The 17259-nt window shown below is 36.3% G+C and overlaps 2 protein-coding genes across 17 annotated transcripts; one reads left to right on the forward strand and one right to left on the reverse strand.

Annotated features, from left to right (window-relative positions):
- Nucleotides 1-1952: 1952 nt before the first annotated feature.
- Nucleotides 1953-10750, reverse strand: LOC120900856 (OTU domain-containing protein 7B-like). 14 transcript variants are annotated; one of them, XM_040308372.1, is made up of 6 exons: nt 10439-10750; nt 9260-9369; nt 7971-8650; nt 7024-7584; nt 6482-6671; nt 1953-6413 (listed from the first exon to the last, which is right to left on the reverse strand). In XM_040308372.1, the coding sequence occupies exons 3-6, from the start codon at nt 8095-8097 to the stop codon at nt 3830-3832; spliced, it is 3462 nt and encodes a 1153-aa protein (XP_040164306.1). In that variant the 5' UTR covers nt 8098-8650; nt 9260-9369; nt 10439-10750; the 3' UTR covers nt 1953-3829. The 14 variants fall into 14 exon arrangements, with proteins under 14 accessions (XP_040164306.1, XP_040164305.1, XP_040164302.1 ...); XM_040308371.1 differs by lacking the exon at nt 9260-9369 and adding an exon at nt 10035-10236; XM_040308368.1 differs by having other exon boundaries at nt 10035-10750.
- A 2235-nt stretch (nt 10751-12985) lies between these two features.
- On the forward strand, nt 12986-17040 carry LOC120900734 (moesin/ezrin/radixin homolog 2). 3 transcript variants are annotated; one of them, XM_040308149.1, is made up of 7 exons: nt 12986-13075; nt 13151-13489; nt 13553-13780; nt 13848-14297; nt 14375-14814; nt 14901-15107; nt 16706-17040. In XM_040308149.1, the coding sequence occupies exons 1-7, from the start codon at nt 12986-12988 to the stop codon at nt 16728-16730; spliced, it is 1779 nt and encodes a 592-aa protein (XP_040164083.1). In that variant the 3' UTR covers nt 16731-17040. The 3 variants fall into 3 exon arrangements, with proteins under 3 accessions (XP_040164083.1, XP_040164085.1, XP_040164084.1); XM_040308151.1 differs by having other exon boundaries at nt 14901-15031; XM_040308150.1 differs by lacking the exon at nt 16706-17040 and having other exon boundaries at nt 14901-15111.
- Nucleotides 17041-17259: the final 219 nt, after the last annotated feature.

The following is a 17259-nucleotide window of genomic DNA, read 5'->3' on the forward strand; positions in this document are numbered from 1 at the left end:
AGTCTCTATAAAATAAATAACTTGTCCTATAGTGTCCCGAAATGTACAAGTGTAATACGAGATTGAATTACGTCTAATTTTAGGAGTCCATAGTTTATAAGACATTAGTTGTAATTGAGTATGTAGGCCACTGAGGCTTGATACCTCAATAATAAAAAAATAAATAAATAAATAAATGAATAAATAAATACATATACAGGCGGTCCCCGAGATACACGGTTAATGGGGACCGAAATCCGCCGCAAAATACCGCGTATCTCGAATTTCCGCGTAAGTCGAATCTTGTGATTTCCAGCTAAAATATCACTAATTTTCGTGCAATTTTACAAGTAGGGGGTGGTTTTAGCCACCAAATTAATTATTTCATATGTTTGTAATGAATTGTACAGTTTTAAACCGTTTTAAATGGTATTTTACATTCGATCAATATGGAAATTATTTGGTATTTCACAATGGATGTGTCAAATCAATACAATTTGCTCAAATAACTGTCAGATTTGGAAAACCGCGTATCTCCGAATCCGCGTATAAGAGGTACCGTGTATCTCGGGGACCGCCTGTATAAACTAAACTTAAATGATAAAAAAATTAAAGAAGTAAATCAATAAATCAATAAATCAATAAATAAATGATAAAAAATTAAAGAACTAAATAAATAAATAAATAAATAAATAAATAAATAAATAAATAAGTAAATAAATAAATAAATAAATAAATTAATTAATATATTAATAAAAGAATAAATAAATAAATAAATAAATGGGAAATAAGCGACCGTTAGGGACTTGGAACAATTGTCAACTCGTGCAACTTAGAATGGTAAAGCCTAATATTAAAACTAATTGCTAACATTCACACGTTAAGGCTTTAGACTTTGCGTGAAAGTGAACATGATTTTATTTGTTGCTGTATTCCATTGAATATTTATCAGAATATGGCTTATTGTATACCAAAAGAAAGGATATAAAATTCCCCAATTATTTAGTCTGTTAAAGATGTTTAGTAGTTAGCGAATATGAATAGTTTTTTTTACCATTTTCCAAATCAGGCATACCCTTTTGCGGGCCGAATTGAATGTTGCGGCGGGACGCGTTTGGCCCGGTGGCTGGACTTTGCCGACCGCAGGTTTCGGCAAATGCGAGCTTTACCTAAACCTGGTTTAATTGAAAACTATAGCTAGGAAGATCGTAAACTTTATGATGTGCAAGTGTGTGACATATATATTGACGAGTGCAGTAGATTTATTGCCAGTTAATTTGAACATTTTGTTCGTGCTGAAGAATATTTAAATCAAGAATATTTCAGTAGCGGTTGACTCAATCAGTGATTATGAAAATGAATGAATAATGACAGAACTACAATATTGTAATGAATAATTAATATCTTCCAATATATTAGTAACATGAAGACACTTTTCATTTTTTCTTTATCCTAGCACATACTTTTTAAAAAGTTAAGGAATTTGTGATAAAATATGTTATTCTGTGTTATTCGAGTATCCGGGCGAAGTCGAGTCCCGATGAGCCCGGATAAATAGCGCTCCACTGTATTTCATTTATCATATAAATTATATTCGAAAGAGTCGCCCGCATAACGAGTAAGTAACTGGAACGGATTACACTCGTTATGAGGGATTCCACCGTACAGAAAATCGCCTACGGGGGAAAAAACATTTGCTTGAACAAAATTAAAATAACAAAATCTTTTGAATATTCAGAATGTAAAACGTCCTATATAGGTTGACGGGCAATAGTTAAATGTAAACAATGTGAAAAAAATGAAACATATAACAAATCTTTACAAATTTAAAGAAACCCGTTAAGTAACGTGATCATAGAATATTTTATATTGTAACGTATGTATGACATACACAAAATATTATGATATAGAAGTAATGGTAAATCATTATTTGATAACTAATTTCGGATGAAAGCAACCTAATTCAAGCGATGTCTCACATCATCAACAATTTATTTCTTGAGTTCTTTGCGCCGCACATACGTTTTCGATCGTTTTCACATTTCTTTACACTCGCTCCCAATTCACTCTTTAAATCATACACAAACTTTGGTTATGCATAAAAGATAAATATCATTAGCACATGCGCTAAGTTATTTCGTTATGGTTCACTTTCTGCTCCTTCATACAATACTAGCATTACTTTCACTTCGGTAGTGCCTCGGTATTATGTAGAATAAATATATCGAGCTTTCTGATCTGTTGCTTTGTGTATAATTTATTACTCTCTTGTCTGACTACCTAATTAGGGTTGCGCTAGTTTAACATTCTGTTCTATAGGTTCACACATGGTAACACATTTCGATTTAGAAAACAAGTTTCACTTTTATTGCATAGCTTAAACCACAATTCAAAAAGCAATAAAAATGGTTAATTGAATAATAAATGTAATCCATATAAGTGATGTAGGTGCAGTTAAATAAAACCAATAAATGTAAAAAAGGTTAATTTAAATTAATGTTGCTACCAACAAATCTGAATCGCAACAGTTGGTAAATCTTTCATGTAGCTCATCTGTCATAGTACTCATCTGTTAAAAAAATAGCAGAAAAAAAGCATAGTAGCATTACAAATATGCCATATTTTCGTTTCCTCGATTGACTCAAAATGGTATAAGTATAGTTAAAAACGATACGGATTCCCATGTTCAATGGCTATTTTATATTGTTTTACCATTTCAAAATAGATTTTACTACAAAGCAAATTCGGCTGAATAGTGAATAGGCTGAAACCTTACTGTTAGATTTAGGTAACACTGACCAGGTCTTTATATGATTCAAAACATATTCTAAGAGAAAATTTCTAGCTTACAGTAAAGTTTACCGTATTGTTTATAGAACAAAGCATCAGTGCAACACAGCAATTGAAAATCAATATTTTTTATTTGTTGCAATACATCAATGAATATTCTAGAATACAACGCACACATTAATCTGATTCACTCAAAGTTTTAACAAACAAACACACAGCATCTAAAATAAACGCTAAAATCATAATAACCGTTTCATGAATTACACCCTATAGCAAGGACTGATGAACCGGTTGTGTGGTACTAACAAGTCTAGGAAGCCTATATAGGCCAATTCAGTAGGTGATCATCCAGAAAAAGTAGAACACCATCATGCAGTGTGCAATTTAGCAAGCTGTACATTAATGGGGTTTGTTTTTAATTTCTCACAATTGCTGCTCACACTTAAAAGTGCGAGCATAAATAAACTGCTGTTTGGATATGTAAAAAATAATCTTAAATGTTGTAAACTGAGTTCCATTTCACGTTTTCTAACCATAACGTTTCTTCCAATCGAGCAACAAACTTGCCACATTTTTCCAGCATGTATATAAGCATATGTATCTGTAGAGCGGAAGTAATCGGAGTAAATTTTTAATCCAATATCCAGAATGTAAGTATGTTTAACATTTACATCAATATACCAATATTCTCAAAAGGTATGATCAGGTTGGATATGACCTATATTATATCACAATTTTACTGACTTCACTACTACGCTATGCTACATCAACAGCCAATATAATCTTTGTGTTCCTGTATCCTTCGTATTTCTTGTGTTTTTTGTTTGGTTTCGATTCAGTTACAGTTCTCCAGCATACAAGCTTGCAGTTATTTGTTGCTATTCTGATCATACCGTATGGTGTTCAAAAAAAATCATTACGTTAACAAACTAAAAAAAATTAAACAAAAAACAAGCTAAAATTTAGTACTTAATTAAATCAATCCTTTTAGAGTGCGTCATGCCAAACAATCCATTTTTGAGTGTACAAGTAACGATTTGGATTGAGACAAAAAATAATTTTAAATGCTGTACTCCTGACAGCATTTAGAACAATAAAAGTTGGTGTTGATACTACCGTAAAATTTGCAACCCTCTGTACGACATAGCTGATTTTTGCCATAATGGCTGCTGTTTACTGTTGGATGTGATGTTTGCAGTACACTACTTCCACCAACTACACCGATAGAGGAAGAAGATGACGATGATGAAAAAGGATGTAACGATCTTGTGGTTTCATTTGTATTTCCCAATGAGCCATGTGAAGCAACTAATCCGTTATGATTACATGCAAACTGGCCTGTTCCTGTAACTGTGTTTTCTATACCATTAGATACTGGTGGAAGATTTACCACACACATTGCACCAGTACGAGTGTACGGCATGTTAGTGCTGTTAGTAGCGCTGACGACGCTTCCTCCGGGAGAGTAAATAGATGCTACAATGCCACTAGAACTGGAAGTCGTAGAACCGGATGAGGATGGCCCGATGGGTGGTTTGGCACTGGTTGCATATTCAGTACACATACCTGTACTCACATGCTGCTGATGAGGTGGTTTACTTATTTCTTCGTCTCTATGATAATGAGGCTGGTGTTGCGACTGGTGATGATTATGATAAAGTTGTTGCTGGTATGAGTGTTGTCTATTAAGCCCACTAGCATTGGATGACTGATCCACACCAGCAATTGTAACAGCATTCTTGTAGACCGAGTTTGATGAAGAATGCATGTCTTCGGGTTTGGTATCATTGTAGAAGGTAGATCGTGATAAATACAGTGTTTGATCAAGATCGTTTAAACGCCTTGCCGAAGGTAATTTCTGTATGCGATCGTGTGCATCCATGTCAGCTTCGGCGTAAAATTTGGACTTGCCCGTCCCGTAGCGAAGAGTGTAGTCCGTCGAATCTACGATACATTTTGATGACTCTCTCTTGCATTGCATTTCATAACATTCTAGGCACATATAACTAGTCGCAGCAGTACCGTAATTCAGACAACCAGCATTGATACAATTGACCGGCTCTCCTCCAACCATTCGTGATACTTCTGGACTTTCACTGTCACCAGGATATTCTTCGTGTTCGCGATGAAGCTGACCAACTTCTGCGACATATTTAGTCAGACGTTCAATTTCCTTTCTGTCGCGCATTTTCTCCGCTTCAAGATAACGTTCTTGAGCGCATTCTAGGTAATTTTTGATCATTTCTTCCTGATATTCGTGACGCCGTGATTTTAATTGCGCACACAAAATTCGGAACCGCGGAAGCTCACTGCGAAAATTACTTTTATCATTAAATTGAGATTTTTTACTACTGGCACCGCCCGTAGTACTACCGCTATGGCTATTTTTACTCCCGATACGTGTAATTGAACCAATATTTTTACGCAACTTTCTACTCATTGATTTCCCAATACTACCAAATTGTTTTGCTACACTTTGTAGTTGCTTTGCCGCTTTACTTTTGCTTCCAACATCTTTTCCGCTTACACCCCCAGGTAATGATTGATTGGAAGCTGTCATGGAAGCAACTGCCGAGGACACAGTTGTAACAACGGGTGTCGAAGAAGTTGTGCCGACATTGTGATTATAATTCTCATCGGATGTGAATACTATTTCTCCCTCCGCAATTTTCTTTTCATACTCATCGTCCGAGTAATCGTCGTAGTAAATTTCATCGTCGGGACTTTCGATGCCCGTAGCATGCACTATATCCAAATATTCTTTAAGTAGCGCAATATGTTCACGGTCCGTTAGTATCCAGTTTCCATCACTTCCATCGTACTCGCGCCAGTTGAAATCTTTTCCAGGATCAATGCAAAATTGAATTGGAAGTAATTGATTTGTTTCATCTACAAGGGGTATTAACGCCGGCGGACTATCGTTACTTGCTTCCATAGCTACTAATGCAGAAAAGTGTGCCATATCATAAGCCAGCAGCAATGGGGCTCGATGGCATTCGTTTGACGGTACTTCGAACGGCAAATAAACTCCACCAAATGGTATGGGAGAGAATGCTTCGCCATTAATATCCCTAAGAAACACATCGGAAACCACAATGATGGTGCGTCGAAGAATATGCGCTAGTGCTAGCACATGAATCTCTTCCAAGCTTTCGTAAGTAGCATTTACGTCTTCTCTATCGTGAATCGATGTTGCACTCGCTCCAGCATTCGCAGCATCAAAGTTTTTTTCGATCAACAACGATCGTCGCCGGGAAGGCCCGGTGCTTTTCGAGTTACGTCTTGGTTCTGGTGAAGCAATAGCAACAATCTCTTCCCATTCTTTAGCCCACTCGCTTTCACAGAACACAAACCCGGCCTGCTTGTTGACACGGGTTTGCTGAAATCGCCACCGTCGATACAGCGCTTCACGAAATTCTTCCTTCGATAAAATATCATGCAATGTACGGCGCAGGGTCAAACGGCGATCGTGGAAGCCCCACATAGCGAGTGATGCAGCATGTAGTAAACAGTTGCCATCACCTGTAGTGGCTAATGGCCAAAGTTTTCGACAAGCTCCTGATTCATACCACCAATTCAAACGATTCGTAGCCTCCAATGAGTTAAGAGTAGAGTTTTCAATCAAGTCTTTTTCAAGAAATTTGCTAAAATGAAAAAAATACAACAACATTACAGCTATAATTACACATGTAAACGAGTGGCATTTACTTACCGAAAATCGTCTGTATATTTTGTCAGGTCGGGCAGAGTAAACGTATAATCTGGTGTATCAATGAAGTTAAGATTCTTGTCATTTTGCTCGTGAATATGAGCATGGAAATCCATCTCAAACTCTTGTCTAGCACGTGAAACTAATGTCACATTTTCCGTAGCACGTGATATTCCTCGTTCTAATTTTTTGCCTGAATGAAAGAAACAGATAACAAGTATAATTATAATCCATTGAACTGGCCATGCCTTTTTGCATAATCAAAAGAAAAAGCATATTTCTAGCGTTTTGAACATATTTGTATTTACAAATAACATTTTTCTTAATATTGTTAAACTACATTTGTTTCGTGGCTATCATTAATGAATCATTTCAGTTGTTGGTTGTCAAAGAAAAAAAAGAATACATTTATAGACACATGTTACATTTGGCAAATAAATAAGAGCTTCAATGAAGGTTTCAATTTGACTGTTAGCGAAACATAAGATGATAAACAGCATTAGAGAGAAAAAGATGGCGATGTTATTACGAAATATGAAACATACTATCAAAAATGTCTATTGAATCTGCTTTCGTGAGTGTTGGCCTCAGCTGTACGGTTGATGTTTGTAAATCAGTGATGTAGTTCATTCCAATGTTGTTGCCACTCTCATGAATCACATTTCCGAACATAGAAATCCCGATGGAAGACGATGCGGAGTTTTTAAAATGATTGTGCTGTGGATTACGGTGTGATTTCATCGTAGATAGAGACGATGTGGATAGATTTGCCGGTGGAAATTGCATTTGCACGTTTGAAATATTGCTATTACTACTAATTCGGTTACTTTCGCCAAAGCTATCGCTTTTACTGATCACGCTTCCGTTAGTTACGTATGAAAATTGTGAATCGTGAATATGATGTATTTGTAGCGGCTGTTGCTGGTTGTTGCGTTGGTTTTTACAAAATGTACCCGATGAAAACATAGATGTTGTTGCTGATGGTAGCATTGAAGGAGACGCAGATCCATACGAACGTTGCGTTGATGCGGATGTAGATGATTGTGAATTGTTTAGATCTTCGCTTTCATTTTTCTTGTTGTTGAAATATTCCGTAGTCGATGTATCTATCGGACGATATGTTGAATTAGAATTATTATAATACCAAAATAATCGCAATACGTATCAACAATGTTCAATAAACACATGAATATACAATGTAATGGATAAAGATGAATAGTTTAAACAGAATTCTATAATGCACAATTCATAAGTGTACCGATAAAAGCGTGTACTCCATAAGCACATATAATAATTATTGTATATACTTCAATAATTTCCTTTTCTTTAAACTGGTTTGGTTGATACTAACAAGTGTCGATATGAATCACTGAACACACATAATGTTTTTACTGAAACCAAACAAATTAAAAAAAAGGCAACCAAAATATTATTGTAAAACAAAAATGCACCACCACGAATAAGAAATATCTTAGCCATAGATCATAAGTACCATTGTAATCAATTAGCGCTTTCTTCAAATCCCACTCCCAAGTTTTTAAACAGCTGACGGCGTCTTGCGTATTAGCTCCAGTGTGCGTGATGAATTCCGTGACTAAATGAGTGGTTTCCATGTTCATTGTTCGAATTGATTCCTTTTATCTGGCGCAAATAAGATACAGTATGGAATGCTATCAACTGATTCAGTCTATAGCTGGTGGGGCAATCACACACGACGATTTGACGATGGCCTCCTCCTCCAACATGGACTGCATTATTCTCAATCAAGCGGTTCATGGACCGGTAACACTTATCGCGAAAGAGTTTTATATTTGCCTCAAAGCAAGATTATTTCTCGTTAGTAATATATTTTACTGATACACTCTACAAAGTGGTATTTTGGTTTATTATTTTTTGGGTTGTACTAGCTGCGATGTAAATAGCAGTAGCCGGAAGAAATGTTGAGAAAGTTGTTTAATTTTGTTGTACTTGTATAAATTCCATTAAACACACAAGTGACATCCAGAACGATGTTTAAAAGCAACTAAACTATTTTAACTGTACAATATTTAGAATATTTATGTTTTATTGAAACAATGTATGCATTTTTTCTGAGGCAAGAGAACGAATGAGCAATACCCTCCTATAGTTGTTAAATGGTGAAGTGGCTTTGTCTGTCAGCACACGAAAAAGCTTGAAAAGAAATGAGAAAGAGTTCAAGATATATTAATCATTTAGTGAATTTGCGTCCAATTGAAGCTAAACTATCGAAGTAACAAAAATACTTAACGAATTATGATCAAAGGTGATATAAATAAAAATGATAAATTAATAAACAATAATCATTAGATTTTGCTTCTTGAAATTTTACAATAATTTTATAAATGGCTAAATTTGCCAATTAGCGAACATGATAGCAACCATTATAAAGCAACTAATAATATTATAACCTTGCACCAATACGTTAAACTATTAAAGATATTTAATATCGCTATTGTGTTTATCCATTTCTCAACCCATAAATACGTTATAATTTGCATAATTTTACAAAAAAAAAATCAGAAATCCATCTTCTTCCTCATTAGGTTTAAAAAATTTAGATTTTCATATTCGAAGTTTGCAAACTATCTCCATGCATTGCAATTAATTATCTCTTCATTTGTGTGCACAATGCTGTCGCTTAGTTAAATCCACTTCTTATTCGACTTCTGATGCTGGCTATTCTTCTGATTTGGCTTAATGCCGGCCTATCCGTCCACGCTGATCGATACAGACGTCCTATCTAGACTTATAAATAAATACCATGCATTTGGATGTTTGATGCTTTTGGGCATTTTAAATAGATCTGAATGGGAATCGAACCGGTCCGCCTTGTAAAAATCGCTTGGACATGCTTGTAAGAACTGGCGCACCTAAAAGTAATTTAAAGTTTAGTTACATATTGTGATAAGTACGTTTACTTTGAGATGACTTATAGGTATCTTAGCGATTTGAAATTCGACGCTTTGCCCGAACGTCAATAAACTAATTAGAATTAGAGTGTACACCGTTGCAAGGTCAATGTGCTAAGAATTTCAATCGTTCAAAATAATATATTTGTGTTTCGAAAATTAAATGATAACAATATTGTTATTGTGTCTAAAAGGAAGCAGAAAACTCAACAGTAGCTAACCGTATCTTAATTAAACTTTACTGTTGATATAATGTAAGGTCAAACGTTACTATTATACACAATGCAACACGTACGTAACACCTATTCAACAATCTTTTAAAAGCATTGGAATAGCATCACACCGCAATGAATTCCATCAGCTCAATCACAAAGTTCAAGGCTATCGGCTGGTAATACAGCATTGTTGTAGGAGAAGAGTGCAGTCGCGTCGCTGGATTCAAAATCTCTATTAACCAAATGTACTACTACTACAGCATTGTTGTGAATGTTCGAAGCATTGATCAAAGCTACTTGATCAAAAATGTTTCATGCAATGGGAAATAATACACCAATGGGTAAAATGCACCAGTGAACTTTATCTACCGTATCACTTACATTTAATAGAAAATAATAATATTGATTTACCAGCCTAGGTTGCAAAAATTACGACACACTGTTATTGTTTGCTTTGTATTAACATTCTCTCGAGTTAAGATCAGCTCGACTCACTCCGCTTCTCCCGCCCAATGATCTCAAGGACGGGAAGAATTGGCACATTACATTATCCGTCGGTTCCCTGATAGGAATGTGCCATCACATCATTCATTTACTTAAGAAATGCACGCTTCTGGAATGAACAGGCCATGCACGCATTTATCTATTTCCGATATCACTTCCGTTCCGTTTTGCACACAAACATTTGATTAGGTTCAACTCATACTTCTTAGTGTGCTAACAAATTGATGGTGCTGCCATATTACCCAAAAACATGAATCATCTAGCACATATTACGCATTTTGTCTGCCTACAGACGACGGAATTCCGTTTACCTTGGGATATTTATGTACACTACACCGAATTTTCACTTGTTTCACAACCGATGGCTAGTTGATACACAACACAAATAAACAACTTGCACTAACGCAGTGGTACACTTTTAACATTGCCACGCACAAATTCAGCATAAAACAATACCATTCAGCAAGCAGTCTAGTAGAATGGAGATGAATTATAGATACCGATTGTAGAATTACTTAAATTGGATTCGCACTAGACATTCCGCACGAAAAACTTCGTGTGTGTTTCTATTTTTTTCTTTCTTTGCTTCAATAGTGCTGTGAATCAGATGGCCATGAAATCAAGCAACAAGAGTTAAGCACCCTACTGACGACGGTGTTCGAAGAGTATACAGGTATTCCCCGATGCGCGCTATTAAGCCGGACTGTAGGCAAAAGCGTATCTCGAATATTAGCGTATGTCGAATTTATAGGTTTTCAGGCAAATTATAGCTAAACAAAAGGGAATTCATTTTGCATTTGACATTCGTTGCGTCAAAATAGTACAATTTGCTAAAATAACTGTCAAATTTATAAAATCGCATATAGCGAAATCGCGTATATCGAGTATGGCATATATCGGGGAGTACCTGTACAGACATGTTTCCGCGTACAGGTAGTCCCCGACATACGCAGTACCGCTTACACGCAGATTCAAAGATACGCGGTTTTCTTAATTTGACAGTTCTTGGCAAAGTGTGCAAAATATACAGGGGTTTGCAAGTGACTTTCGAATGTAAACATTGGTTTTCACTGCGTACTGAATTATTTTCCACATCACTCTGAAATTTCATTTCCATCGTTATAATCAGAGTGTATTTAGACCAGGTAGTCTCGTCCCATACAAATTGACAACTAATTTTGGAAACAAAAAAGCTCCTTTTGACATAATGGGTGAAATAAATTTCCATACCGTATTAATACACGATGCGCAATCTCAGATTGCACATATATTCGTTTTATCAAAACATATGTCATTTCGCGTAGCCAACCCTGAGCTATAAACGTAATTTCCATACAATTTCAGATTGCACCAAGATTGCGCATAAATTTTCAAGATTATATGTCCGAGATATATATATATTTTTTGCAAGATAAATATATCAAACCGATCCGTTTGATAGATAAATATATATATATATATATATATATATATATATATATATATATATATATATATATATATATATATATATATATATATATATTCGTCTATTGCTACGAATAGGTACATTCTGTTCTTAGCAACACATACCCCAAACGCCATAGATTAAGCTTAAACAACTACCCAAGTGCCACAAATCCACTAAACGACTACTAAACGGGGTCTAAACGACTCAAGCTCTCAAGCTTAATCGACTGGAAAATCGAATGACCATAGAAAAAAACGAAAGCTCCACACTTTGTCCAAATCCGAGTAACTCGGGAACAGATTGTACTGAAAAAATGTTTTTTATGTTTCGCATTTTTTTTCAAAAAATCCTGTTAACTTTGAAAGCCTGTTACATAAAAAGTTGAAGCTTGACTTAAGCTGTAACTTAAGTTTAAGTAAAGCGAGTGGAACCAATCTATGCACATTTATAGAAACTGTATTAGTTTATTGGGCCGGTTTGGTGGTACAGTCGTCAACTCGTACGACTTAACAACATGCCCGTCGTGGGTTCAAGCCCCGAATGGACCGTGCTCCCATGCGTAGGACTGACTATCTTGCTATGGTAACAATAAGTCACTGAAAGCCAAGTTCACTTCACTAGTGGTTACAGGCAGGCCTTAACCGACAACGGTTGTTGAGCCAAAGAAGAAGAAGAAGTATTAGTTTATTAAATTGTCACGAGAATATTATATCGATATTGGATTACGAATTTAAAAGATATAGCCTCTAAAGTCGGTGGCTACCCGGTTAGTCTTTTTGCCTGGAATATGATGTTTTTTGGTTGCCAGTGACAGGGTTAAAGCAACGGAATGACAGATGGAGAACGCAATCGTTAACCCTGTAATTTTATCTGCGGCGAAATAGCACTGCTGTCAAAACAGTAAAATGGATTCGATTAGTTTTTTCTTATTGTTGTCGCTTGTTTCTTATGTTTGCTACGAAGCTGTACCGTCTAGTTTCTGAATATTTGTTGCAAACAGACACGATATAGCAAATGAGATCTATTGTTTGTGTAATTGTTGTGTCTGTTGGTATTTATAGTTTAACAGTATTCTAGAATTACGATCGCAGTATTGCACACCACCTCCCGAGGGTGCTGCAAAACGTCATATAATCACGCATCGCCAATACGATACGATTGTTCAAACAAACCTTTATAGCGAGCTGAATCCACACGAATCGAAACGGTACAGCGAGGACGATATCGAAATACAACTATTAGAAACTCGAACCACTAGCTTCCATCAACTCGCACCCGTACCGGGTTCGTGGTTTCGTTCTCAGTTCCCGACATCAGTTTTATAATTGAACGACGCAGGACGGGGCGTTTCCGATTAAATTCGGAAGTAAGCTCAAACCACGGAACTAAGCCTGGTCCCTGGTACGATATGATGGTCCCATTTCGACGTAAGAAATCTAACAAACAATTTCCAGTGAAAGTATGTACCTTTGATTCGGAGCTTGAATTTCACCTTGAGGTAAGTTACTGCATCTGAGTGGTACACCAAAAAAACCGTATTATGATAATCCAATGTCATTTGTTTTGTTCGTAGCACCGAGCAACAGGTAGATACTTGTTTGAATTAATATGTCGAACGATCGGCCTGCGCGAGACATGGTACTTTGGGTTGCAGTTCGAAGATTCCAAAGGAAACCTGTCGTGGCTGAAAATGGACAAGAAGGTCCAGGATCAGAGCGTGCACATGACAAACGGTAGCTGTATGTTTATATTCTTAGCCAAGTTTTTTCCCGAAAATGTGGCTGAAGAGCTAGTACAGGAGGTAACGCAGCATCTGTTCTTTCTACAAATAAAACAAGCCATATTGTCGATGGATGTGTACTGTCCGCCGGAGGCATCTGTGTTGCTTGCCTCATACGCGGTGCAAGCCAAGGTTAGTGTGAGGAAGAACTTAATAACTCATCAATAGTTGATTAATTGTTTATGGTTCTGTTAGTACGGCGATTATGACGAAGCAGTATGTAAGCCAGGGATGCTGATCAGCGAAAATTTGCTGCCGCAACGCGTGATCGATCAGTATCAAATGACACCCCAAATGTGGGAAGAACGCATTAAAACGTGGTATGCAGATCATCGAGGTATGTCCAGAGATGAGGCAGAAATGGAATATCTAAAGATTGCGCAGGATCTGGATATGTTTGGTGTCAACTACTTTCCTATAACGGTAAAGTATATTTGTGCAAGTAATATGTTTTGCACCACACATCATCATCTAATGCCGTTATTTATAGAACAAGAAAAACACGGAAGTTTGGCTTGGTGTGACGGCGTTGGGATTGAACATTTATAACAAAGAAAACAAGTTGCTGCCAGTGACAACTTTCCAGTGGAATGAAATCCTGCACATCAGTTTCGACGATCGAAAGTTTGTGGTGAAAACTAATGACAGCAAAAGCCCCAAGCCTGTGATATTCTATTCGCAAAAGCTGCGCATCAACAAATTGATATTGGATCTGTGCGTGGGCAACCACGATCTTTACATGAAACGGCGCAAACCCGATACGATGGAAATTCAACAAATGAAAGCCCAAGCGAAAGAGGAAAAGCAACGAAGGCAGGTCGAGCGGAATAAGTTAACGCGCGAAAAGCAGCTGCGTGAAGCGGCAGAGCGAGAAAAGGCAGCGATGGAGCAGAGACTGATGCAGCTGCAGGAAGAGATGCGAGCCGCGAACGAAGCTTTGGTATTTCTTTGTCGAGCAATTTGAAGCTTCGTTTTGCTATACTAATTGCTTGTCAATCTGCATTCGATCTTTTTTAGCATCGCAGTGAAGAGGCAGCGGAACTTTTGGCGGAAAAAAATCGCCTTGCTGAGGAAGAGGCAATGCTACTCTCTCACAAGGCCCAGGAAGTTGAGCAGGAGATCAATCGGATGCGTATGACTGCTCGCAAAACGGAAGAAGAAAAGATGTACCTGGAGCGAAAGACACAAGAAGCAGAGTTACTCACTGCTCGCATGATGGAGGAATCACGCAAACGAGCTTTAGAGGCCGACAAGTTGAAAAATGAACTGATACACGCGCGTGTGGCAGAAAAGGAAGCGAAAGAAAAATTGCTGAATTTTCTAAGTCGAACGTCCACCGAATCGATACTCATTACACCTTCTTCATCACCGGAATCTCCTATGCATGAAATGCATTCGTACGATCTCTTGGCCGACGGTGATATGGAACAACTTTCACTGGAAATCGAAAAAGAACGGTGAGAACAAAATGCCACTTTTGAAAGTACATCTTTTAATAAATTTGCATGGGTAATTGTTTTTTACCCTAATTTGCTATTTTTAGGGTTGAATACTTGGCCAAGTCGAAACAAGTACAGAATCAGCTCAAGGAGCTTCGCTCTGAAATTGAGCAACTAAAAATCGGTGAGAATCAATGCCCACTGGATGACATCAATGCCGAGCAGTTGCGGCTAGGTGAGACAAAATATTCCACCCTGAAAAAGGTTAAGTCCGGTTCAACAAAAGCACGAGTAGCATTTTTTGAGGAACTGTAAGTTGTGTTTAACTTATGCAATTCATTGTTTTTGTCTGAATTTAGATTGGGTTACGTACGCTTATTTTAATTTGTTCTTTTTACTTTTCAATACTTTTTGAAGTTCTTTGCTTACTTTTGTTCATGCCGCAAAAAGTATACGGATCAAATATGATCATTTTGAAAAACGCTTTCATCCTCGTTGCTCCAAATTCTTACCGCGTTGTTTCTATATTTGAGTTTATCTCTACAAACTAAACACATACCACATATGTTGGCGAAATATTGACTATTTTCACACAAGAAAGCCAAAAAAAGTTTATAACAAAAGTATGTCCAAATGTTTGTGTTGAAATGGTGCTTCCGATTGTTTTTAGTAGAAACGATAGAAAGTGTTTCGGGTAACACATGGTTCAAGTTAACGCCTTAATTAGATTGATTCAACGCTTAAAGAGATTTCGCTTATATTGTCTGCATTAATTCAATGTCGCCATTACTATCGATGATAGTTCGACGATATGCTATGGTCAAATTAGTTTTGTTAAATATATTTCACCCTTTTTTCGAAGATAGTTAATGTCTTTAATACATTTCTTCTTTCTTAAACAAGTCATTTAATTTGCAAATTGCCAATGGCGAAAAGCCAGCAATTACCATTAAGACCTCATCTACTTTTACTTTGTTACGATGTTTTGTTTTATTAATCCCATTGACGCATACCCCAGCTAGTATAGTAGTATAAAATACAGCGTACCCATTAGCTATAAATCACATTTACGTAGTATTTTCAATTTATGTTACAGTAAAATGATGGAGTATATAGTTTTACAAATATTAATTAGATACAAATAACCGAATGACGGTGTGTATTATAATTTATGTGAGATTGCTGCATTCATCACTATGACTAGTGTACCATAATAATAGGTTTTTATAGATTATATTTTCATCTTTCAACAGCTATAAGTAGTAACACTTCATTTGTTTCTTTTTACGAACATCGTGTAGCGCGTATAATAAAGTATGTTAATTCATCTTCGTACCTTTATTTTCATTGTTTACATTCATAAATACCACACCCTCGCTTCCCTTCACTTGTTTGTCACAATTGTGCGTGTTCTATATATTTGTTTGGGTTTTTCTTTTGGTGTTTCTGGTGTTCGTGTTAATTGCAATAATGGACATAGCATTTTTTTGGAGTATGGAATTCAATCGATAGTGCCATTTGCAAACAACAGCTTTAAATGCTAAGTTTTATTAATCGACCACATCTGCCAACGGATGTGTTCTAAAAAAATAATAATAATAAGAGAGAATGTACAAATTATTGCATATTCCAAATTTCAAAATTATGCTGATATTATTTTGGATTCCATTTTCCGTATTGCCGTAAGAAAACACATCTCATTTGTGATTCATTGTATTCGGTTGTTATTATTTATTTGAGTGTACAGTTCTATCTTGTGTAACAATTCAGCATTATCATATGTCATCAGAAAATTAAAAAAAATGTAACGGTTTTGGGTGTAACACTGCTCAGCGATAAATGCACTGTTCAACGGTGTCCGGGTTGCTGAATGAAAATAAATGCTTATGCTCAATTCTGTAAATTACAGGGAGCCGGAAGAATCGATAGTGTAAAACATTACGATCGGTTACGATTTTTTCGTATCTAGCACAACCTATCTCAGGAATGACAACTATTATAAGGTGCCTTGCAAAATTAACGAACATATCAGACAGTTTCGAACGAAACCAAAGCCAGAAAAGAGCTCGGGCCATGAGAACAAATGCGAACGAATTGTTAGGACTATTGTTATGCCGAAAAACTTCAACAGACTGCCAGTTTCTTCTAATGAGGTGACACAATGGAAAAGTGAACGTTTTCTATTGAAATAGATTCAAATGTTCCTGCGTCGACAATAAATTGAAATTTTATGTTTATAATCCACAATGCATTTATTATTGGTTTCAAAAATGACCAGATCGATTTAAATAAACAATTATTAGCTATCCGAACATAATGCTTGAACTTTACATCTCATGTGTATAAAATTTAATCATTTATTTTGTTAGCTCGCATTGCGTAAGTAATTTTTTGTTTCAATTTGAAGCTTTCAACCGTTTTTAGAACCTTTCGTGAAACGTTTCAAACTACGAAACGAGTCCC

This window comes from Anopheles arabiensis, chromosome 3, assembly GCF_016920715.1.
Source record: "Anopheles arabiensis isolate DONGOLA chromosome 3, AaraD3, whole genome shotgun sequence".
Taxonomy (NCBI): domain Eukaryota; kingdom Metazoa; phylum Arthropoda; class Insecta; order Diptera; family Culicidae; genus Anopheles; species Anopheles arabiensis.

What these genes read in the sequence shown, in the direction of transcription:
- LOC120900734 (XM_040308149.1), top strand. Translation starts at nt 12,986, where the DNA reads ATGATGGTCCCATTTCGACGTAAGAAATCTAACAAACAATTTCCAGTG. An exon ending in AGCTTGAATTTCACCTTGAG is followed by an intron (nt 13,076 to 13,150) that starts GTAAGTTACTGC and finishes TTTTGTTCGTAG; the next exon opens with CACCGAGCAACAGGTAGATA. An exon ending in TCAACTACTTTCCTATAACG is followed by an intron (nt 13,781 to 13,847) that starts GTAAAGTATATT and finishes CGTTATTTATAG; the next exon opens with AACAAGAAAAACACGGAAGT.
- LOC120900856 (XM_040308370.1), bottom strand. Translation starts at nt 8,097, where the DNA reads ATGAACATGGAAACCACTCATTTAGTCACGGAATTCATCACGCACACT. An exon ending in AGCGCTAATTGATTACAATG is followed by an intron (nt 7,585 to 7,970) that starts GTACTTATGATC and finishes ATCGTCCGATAG; the next exon opens with ATACATCGACTACGGAATAT. An exon ending in TTCAATAGACATTTTTGATA is followed by an intron (nt 6,672 to 7,023) that starts GTATGTTTCATA and finishes TCTTTCATTCAG; the next exon opens with GCAAAAAATTAGAACGAGGA.